At 42.9% G+C, this 8,750-nt stretch overlaps 1 protein-coding gene across 1 annotated transcript; it reads right to left on the bottom strand.

Annotated features, from left to right (window-relative positions):
* Positions 1 to 6: 6 nt before the first annotated feature.
* On the bottom strand, positions 7 to 8,316 carry Yipf6 (Yip1 domain family member 6). Its single transcript, XM_029533966.1, has 8 exons — positions 7,490 to 8,316; positions 7,261 to 7,363; positions 5,595 to 5,723; positions 5,292 to 5,370; positions 4,714 to 4,756; positions 2,671 to 2,799; positions 1,941 to 2,098; positions 7 to 722 (listed from the first exon to the last, which is right to left on the bottom strand). The coding sequence occupies exons 2-8, from the start codon at positions 7,315 to 7,317 to the stop codon at positions 607 to 609; spliced, it is 711 nt and encodes a 236-aa protein (XP_029389826.1). The 5' UTR covers positions 7,318 to 7,363; positions 7,490 to 8,316; the 3' UTR covers positions 7 to 606.
* Positions 8,317 to 8,750: the final 434 nt, after the last annotated feature.

Below are 8,750 nucleotides of genomic sequence, written 5' to 3'. Positions count from 1 at the left end.
AAAAAGTAAGTATACAAAAATATTTTAAAAGCTGGTTCTTTAGATGTTATTTGCTAAAAAACAAATGACAAAATAAGTATAGCAGTACCTCTGATCAAAATCTGAAACTAGTTAACATGTTTTCTCTTCCCACATCTACAAACCTCGTTCCTAACCTCTTCTTGTTGCCGTCTCAAGTTTGGGGGAGAAAAGACAATAAATGAATACAGACTGTTATTTATGAAAAGAGGCATATTCTAAGTCATAAGGCAATGTGTTTAAGAGCTGCACCTGAACAAATATTCTCCAAGCTGAAGATGGTCACCAACTCTTTGTAATCTGTAGAGTGGATCCACTTGCTCGAGTCACTGGTTGACATGAATAGCTTCATCATGCCTTAAGGAGGCATGTTACTATGTATGGTATGTACAAGTATTTGAAAAGAATAACATTAAGAGGAAAAGGACAACCTTGCAAATATCAGTTTCTTATATAAGTGACAACAGTGGCATGTGGCTCCCTTTTAATACCCCAACAATTGAACAAAGTGGGGGGAAGTTGTTGTTGGTAAGCATTATCTTTCAGGTGAGCCTTCAGTTCATTGGTATTGAATGTGTGTATCCTGATTCATGGAGTGAACGTGAGTACCATCCAACTGATGACAAAGTAGAATAAAAAGACAGGATACACTGCCAGGGCTTTTCGGTTTGGAGGCTGGCTGTCAGCAAGGAATGCTGTAGATGCTAAAGAAAACAAATATGAGTATTTAGTATAGTCATATTATCAGAACTACAATATTTACTAAATTCCAATGTCATTGGCATAATCTAGATTATAGAAGTACGCTAAAAGTTCAGTTTTATTTGTGGCTCCTCAGAGAACAATACAAGTTCAGTTATAGGGCAGAAGTGTGTGTCTCAGTACTTGCGTAGCATGAACAAGGACCTAGGTTCCAACCCACACAAGCAGAGTAAACTTAGGAACTTACAACAGCCCAGGGCAGCTTCTTTTATATACTAAAGCTTCAAAAGGTTTTGGCTATTTTGGATACAAATCCTTCTTAAGCAGGTTTCTTAACCTATTCTAGAAAGACAGAGTTACGCCTAGCAGGTTTAAATATGAGTAAGTTTATCTGCTCCTATGCTAAATGTCTCATACTGCTTCATTTTTGTGAGTTAATGGGGGAGACGGCTCTGTTTGTTACTGCTGTTATTGGAATTCTTTTTTCAAACAAGATCTTGATCCTTGAACCACTGGCCTTGACCATACCATGTAGCCAAAGTTGACTTTGAACTCATAATACTCCTGCTACTTCCTGTCCATTGGGACTATGGGGATTATAGGCCTGCAACCCATCGGTTCTCTTTAAAGTGCTATCATTCTATCCATCCACTAAGTCTTCTCATCTTCTTACTCATTAAGAATACCCCTATATGCTGGACAGAGTGGTGCAGGCCAGCAAGCCCAACAATTTGAGAGGCAAAAGCAGGAGGATCATGGGTTCAAGGCCAATCTGAGTGACACAGAGATTCTGTCTCAAAATATGTGGTCATATACATCTTTTTGTTTATTTTCTTTTGTTCTGTGGTGCGGAGACTTGAGCCCAGGGTTCATAAATGCTATGTAAGCACTGTACCATGAGGAGTACTATATTCCCAGCCTTTTTATAAAATTTTCATTCTGAGACAGGATCTAGTTGTCCAGGCTGGCCTTGAACTTGCAAACTTCTTGCCTCAAGTCTCCAAAGTAGCTGGGATTATAAGTATACAACAGCACACCTGGTGACTGCACATCTTCTAAGTTCAGATAGCCAGCTCACAAAATGTGGACACCACCATCACCTTTAATACTTACGTAGGACAGAAGAGCCTATGCATACTACTTTCATTGTTCCTAATTGGCTCTTTATCTTTAACTCGTGTTTTTGTTTTATCTTGGTTGTTTTATGTTCTTTTACTCACCTACCACGGACCAAGCGAACATCACCAACACCACAAAAAGCCGAATCATGAAGTTTATTGGTCCCTGTCCTGCCAAAAGCAGCAGGCGGCAGATCAGCATTGCGATGTTCAAAGGAAGAATGCAGTACCCTAATACACAGAGACTCTGAAAAAAAGAACTGCAAACACACATCCACAGAAGTGTCACTGAGTAATATAAGACATAGCTCATTGTACAGATGTCTTATAGACATTCTATACACTACTGCCTCCTTCTTGCTATCCTAGCTATACCTTTACCCTAATGGTAATTGCATGAGTCTAGTCTCCTGTATTTTATACTTTCATTTTCTCTATTCTCTCCCTATTCCCTTCTTTAGTCCCCATAAATGTCAATTTTCTAATATCAAATCATCTACTCTAATTCTTAGAGGTATCCCACTGATCGTATAATATAGTTCTTAATTTATTCTAGTTAGAGATCAATTTGAGAATGTGTTGTACCATATCCCCCAAATGTATGTCTCTTCTTAGAATAATTTTGCCTATAAGTTCAAAATTTAAAGAGAAAATCTGAAGCTTATCAGTGAACTTTAAAATTTATTTCAACTGAGTTTTAAAGAAACTTTTTACTTGGTCCTTAAGTCAATTTTTCTTAAAAAAAAAAAAAAAAGCAAAAAATAGCACTGTTTTCCTAAATTCTACCATGTGCTACCTAGCAAACGGGAAAAAGGTACATATGGATACCCACATGTTTCCGCCAAGAAGTTTGGAATTTAGGGTGATGGTAACTGCCCCAAACCAGATGATAACGAATACTTCTGCAAACTCTGGGCCTCCGCCATCCTTCTTCTCATCAATGGAACTTTTCTGTAACATCCTAAGAAAACAGTATGAAAATTACATAACCTTTTATACAAAGCGACAAAGGTATGCATTCTCACCATACTGTTGTAATGTATCTCCCTTGAACATTGGTACTTAATCTGTACTGTAATGTGTACTTTGTATAAGGAAAACACTAACAGAATCTGGCAAGGTTTCTTTATTTAAAACCCCAAATGCCTGAAGACTATAAGGAGTGTTGCACTTTGACCTTTCTAGAATGTTTAACTGCTTACTAAAAGCTCTCTGTCCAAGCGGAAGTTACTGAACTTAAGGGCCAAACATAGCTCACAAGCATGAGATTTTATTGTTGTTCATAATACATATAAAATAGCTTTACATCTAGTTTGACAGTATTTCTAAGTTGGAATGCTTCACCTAAGACTATGCATTTATGAAGATGGTTTTGGTTATGTGTATCATAAACCCAACTCTGGGAAGATGGAGTCAGAAAACTCGAATTAAAAGAAAAGAATGTACTTGTCTGGTGAGTTGTAGTGTCTACCTAGCATGTATGAGGCACTAGGTTACATTTCCAAGCAAAACAAAAAGGGATCTGTATTTATGTGAACAGTGACATTTTTTTTCACACCTGACCTCCATTCCAACAATAGCATCAGGTGTAGCTGGCAGTACAGTAAGGGCTTTCCATTTATTAGATCAGTCAGTATTCTGGGGGCTTAGGTTACTTTTCTGGATGTCAGCAAATCTGAATGATGGTCTGTTTGCTTGCTTCTTTTTTAAAACAAGGTCTAGTTGTGTGGCCTAAGCTAAGCCTCTAACCTGTCACCTTCTTGCCTCAGCTTCTTGAGTCCCAGAGTTACAGACATCATGTTCAGCTATGAATTTCTAATTCATGCACTAAGATTTTACAGTGCACGCTCAATAGCAGAAATAGTTTTTAACCTTATTTTGTTGCTGATTTTTAAAAATCAGAAATATATATGTATGTATATATATATATACACATAATACATATAATACCCACACACATAGACACACACACATATACACATATAAAATTTCTAAAAACCTTTGCTTTGAAGCCGAGTAAATACTGAACTGTCACTTAAATATTCTGCATCTAAAAATTTAATAGGTATAAAATGTTTTGAATTCTGAACTTAGAATACTTAGACTTGGTATGTTTTTCCTGAAAAACAAAAAAAAAAACCTCCATAACCTCATATTACATAGGATAAAGAAGTTATATATTAAGTCTTTACTGGTTACACTGCCTGATAGCATGTGGAGGCGTTTGTATTCTCTTCCAAATCCTGAGTACTGGGTACAAAGAATGTGCTGGCACTCTGTTGTCTGGAATCCCTATCACTTGAGTATGGTTAGGTGGCAAGAATATTACCTAATCTGGGAGGCAGGGGACCCAACACTGCTGCAGTATTATCACTAGACATGTCATGTGAGTTCATTTTAGTCCTTCAGTTGTCTCTGAAATTAAGTGTAGTTAAACTACATAAGCTCTAAGGTTAATCTTTTAAAACTCAGCAATATATGTATTTTTCAAGAGCTCTTAACATCTATCCTTTCAAGGCACAGAACCAGTTTCCTTGATGTGATTATTAAAAGTACAACAAAGTGATACTACCTTATGACCTAAATGAGTATTCAATAAATTTAAATTTTAAGTTATGGTGTGGTGGTGCATACTTGAAACACAAGAACTCAGAAGTTGGAGCAGGAAAAGCACAAGTTTGAGGCCAGCCTGGGCTACACAGAAAGTTCCAGGATAGTGTGGGCTACATACTACAATTCTTTTATTTCTTAATAAATAAAAAAAAATAGAAGACATCCATCCTAAAGGCCTAGTCAATTTTTTCCTTAATTCAGGAAAGCCATTAAAACAAAACAAAAACAGTAGCTTCAATGAGGAAGAAGTGTAAATACTTACAATGCAAGTGACACACAAAGTATCAATGGGCCCCACAAGTCCCCTACAATGAAAGGAAAGACAGGACGCTAAGAAACCGATATGCCATATTTTCTATCTTTACCTAATTATTTACTTTCCACTCAGAATCCTAGGAGCAAGTTTTACCTGGGCCTTCCCAACCTCTCTGTTTCCCTCCCTTACTTCACATATCCTTTAAGGTTTATTCATTTCTTCATTTCCTAATCCCCATTCCAGCACATTCAGAGCTACGGACAATCTGTTGCCCACATAGACACAATATTCAAGTAAGTAATATTCAAGTAAGATATTCTGCCTATGACTTCAGGGCCTGCAGAGAATCTCAATCATCTTGGATTCCTAACTATAGTCAAATCACATTACCAAATTCAATATAATGAGCCAGGTCTCTCAACTTCTGAAATTCTGTTCTAAACTTCTGCCAACAATTTCATTTATAGAACTGTTTATTCCTGCAAAACAGCACCAGCTTTATTACTTTTGCCTTTGCTTTATAAAGCAGAAACAATACGCTAGCAATGGTTTGAAACAAATCCTCAAAGACCTCATATACTCACAGTCTCTTAACAGGGCATTACTCTTCCTTGGATATAAAACGTGCATAAATTTCCTTCCCACAGCTTTTAGATCTCGCATCTGAAAGACAAAAATAACTCCATGCACTGTGACGATCAAAGCACCATGAAGTCCCCTCTGTTTGCCAAGAATACTAACAACTCACTCATAGGGGGAATCTTAAATTTCAGTAGAAGTATATTTTTTTTAAAAAAAAATCAAAGAACCAAACAAAAGTATTTCAAAGTATTAGTGGCTATTCACTCCCATAACACTGAAGTGGTCTCTCAACTAGTCTAACTTACAATGGTCCGATGAATGGATTCATTTAGTGTGGAGCTGTCATGTTCTTGAGCACGAGCTCTGGAGGGGATGGTAATCTCTCCTTCTATGGGAATGTCCTGAGAAATTGACACATCAGACAACCCTGCAAACTGAGAAAAGATTGGGGGAAAGAAAAGTAAGCTTACAACTGCAAAACGTCTCAGAAACATCACCATTTTCTAGAGTTGGGCCTGGCTATTTAGGGTTCTGCATAGTAACTGAAAGTAAATGTTAGCTCAACAGGCACTGGGCAATACAGCTAATTCTTAAACACCCCTTTTAAATAAAGGTGGTGGACTATAATGAAAAAAAAAATACTGACAGTAAATGCTAGACACTTGCCTTCAAATATTTAGTTTCTTTCCAGCATGAGTTCCAGGCCAGCCAGGTTAACACAGTAAGCCCCTGTCTACACATACATACATGCATACAAACTTGCACACATAATTATACACATCATAGACATTACGGGGGGGGGGCAGACTGGAGGAAAGGGAAACTTAGAACAGCGAGGTTACCTGTAACTATGTGGCAGTAGGCATAATGTTTGCACTCGTTTACATATTTTTCACCATTCTGTGATGAGCTTCATCATTTTCCAAACGTCTAAACTTGGTTTTAGAGAGATTTTACTCAGGGTCACAACTGATCCATAAGCTGACCTAAATTACCTTATCCCTTCAGCGCTGGGGATTGCACCTAAAGGGTCTTACTGTAACGCAGTCGCTTTCCCGCTGAGCTACAGCCCCAGATTTAATATCTTCCTTTACAGTTTCATTCCCGGTGCCTAAAAGATTGCCTGGAACACTCTAGACGCTCGATAAATACTTTTGCTGAAGGGATGAACAAATAAGAGCTAATAAGCAGGAGAGCTGGGACTTGAACCAAGTTCCCTTGCCTCTCAGTTCAGTTCTCTACTGTTATGCTGCCAATTTAAAACAAAAGAAATGGAGGCATTTACTGAGCAAACACTATATAAGCAAATACTGTTTGGGAAGAAGAACGACAGGGCATAACAATGACTTCCTTATACTCCTCCACTCATGACTGTATTAGGCACTTCATAGAAGTTATGTCATTTTAAAGTCAGGTACCTTCATTTCAGTTTAAGAGACAAAAACACCCTTCACTGAAACGAAGTGCTCAAACTCACACAAGCTTCGATGCGAATGGACTCTAGCTCACATGGGGTTAACTGTGAAGCCGGTGTTCTTAAGCAGTATTGGTGGCTCTCAGTGACACATATAAGTCATGAAGGGGATAGCAAGCACCTGCAAATAGTAATTAGCCTCCTAGAATCACTGAACAAGTAAAGGTTCCGGTTACAACCAATAAAACGACAACGTCCTGTGGGAAGCAGTTTCATTACTTCTGAAGTACTTCACAATGACTGGTGACAAGTCGTGAAAAATGACAGTGATAGAAGATACTTCAGAAACCACTCCAAGCTCAGCATTTAACTCACTGTCAAAGAATCCCTAAAGTGTGGATGGGCAGCGGAGATGGGCATAGTGTCGGCTGGTTGTAGACGCCAAGGGCCAGCAGAGCCAAGAAGCTCCGGCTCCTTGATCCCGACACCTTCCCGACTCGCTTCCCGGGAGCTCTGCCTCGCCCTCGGTCCCTTCTGCCACTGTCCTCTTAACTCACCAGGGGCTTGGAGGCCGCTGTCTCCTGTTCTCCCGGAGAATCCTCCGCTTCCGCCATCTTGATAAACCTCGGATGGCTCCCCTCCCATGCGTCTTTGCGAAACCTGAGACGTGGAGACCCGGGCTGGTCAGCGCGCGGTCGCGTGAAGACGGCGTCACCAGCGGCGCCCAGCCAGGTTCCGGTGCTCCGGTGCCCTCCGAGGCTCGAGCGCGAGCTCCTCTTTGCTCACCTTTTGGGGGCGCGGCTTCGCTAGGTGGCGCTCCGCCTTTCACGCCCACTGAGAGCGCAGCCTAGACTCGCCAGCACGCCCCGCGGGGCCCCAGGCTCCAGCCGAGCTCAACCGAGCCCCGCGGCGCCCAGCTGAACCCAATCGAGCCCAAGGGCTCCAGCCGAGCTCAGCCGAGCCCCGCGGCGCCCAGCCGAACCCAGTCGAGCCCAGAGGCTCCAGCCGAGCTCAGCCGAGCCAAGTGGCATTCAGCCGAACCTAGCTGAACTTAGCCGAACTTAGCGGTGCACAGCCAAACACAATCGAGCCCAGAGGCTCCCAGCCAAACGTAGCAGAGCCCAGAGGTGCACAGCCGAACCTAGCCGGACACAGCCGAGCCCGGCAACACACAGCGAACACAATGGAGCTCAGAGGCGCCCAGCCGATCCTAGCTGAATGCAGCCGAGCCCAATGGAGCCCAGAGGCTCCTGCGAAACTGAGCGGAGCCCAGTGGCATTCAGCCAAGCCCAGCGATGCACTGCCGAACTTAGCCGAACCCAGCGGTGCACAGCCAAACACAATCGAGCCCAGAGGCTCCCGGCCGAACGTAGCAGAGCCCAGAGGTGCACAGCCGAACCTAGCCGGACACAGCCGAGCCCAGCAGCGCACCGCTGAACCTAGTCCGCTTACTCCCGATCACAGCCGAACGCAGCTGAGCCCAGCAGCGCACCGCTGAACCTAGTCGGATCACAGCCGAACCCAGCTGAGCCCAGCAGCGCACAGCCGAACACAATCGAGCCCAGAGGCTCCAGCTAAACTTAGCGGAGCCCAGTAGCATTCAACAGCGATGCACAGCCGAACTTAGCCAAACCCAGCGGTGCACAGCCAAACACAATCGAGCCCAGAGGCTCCCAGCCGAACATAGCAGAGCCCAGAGGTGCACAGCCGAACCTAGCCGAACGTAGCCGAGCCCAGAGGCGAACAGCCGAAGCTAGTTGGTGCAAAGCCGAACAGCAGCGCGCCACCGAACCTAGTCGGATTACAGCCGAACACAGCCGAACGCAGCCTAGCCCAGAGGCGAACAGCCGAAGCTAGTCGGCGCAAAGCCGAACGCAGCCGAGCCCAGCAGCGCACCACCGAACCTAGTCCGATCACAGCCGAACGCAGCCGAGCCCAGCAGGGCACCGCCGAACCTATCTGAACGCAGCCAGCCGTGACCTGCTGCACACAGCCACACCTAGCCGAGCCCAGACGAACGAAGTCGAACGCATTGGCGTTTAGCCGA

The sequence above is a fragment of the Mus pahari genome, chromosome X, assembly GCF_900095145.1.
Source record: "Mus pahari chromosome X, PAHARI_EIJ_v1.1, whole genome shotgun sequence".
Lineage (NCBI taxonomy): Eukaryota > Metazoa > Chordata > Mammalia > Rodentia > Muridae > Mus > Mus pahari.
This window is presented reverse-complemented; position numbering and strand designations above follow the sequence as displayed.

Coding starts and splice junctions, on each gene's coding strand:
- Yipf6 (XM_029533966.1), bottom strand. CDS start 7,317: ATGGCGGAAGCGGAGGATTCTCCGGGAGAACAGGAGACAGCGGCCTCC. Junction 2,800..4,713: donor CTTTGTGTGTCACTTGCATT/GTAAGTATTTAC, acceptor CTGTTTTCTTAG/GATGTTACAGAAAAGTTCCA. Junction 723..1,940: donor GTTCGCTTGGTCCGTGGTAG/GTGAGTAAAAGA, acceptor TGTTTTCTTTAG/CATCTACAGCATTCCTTGCT.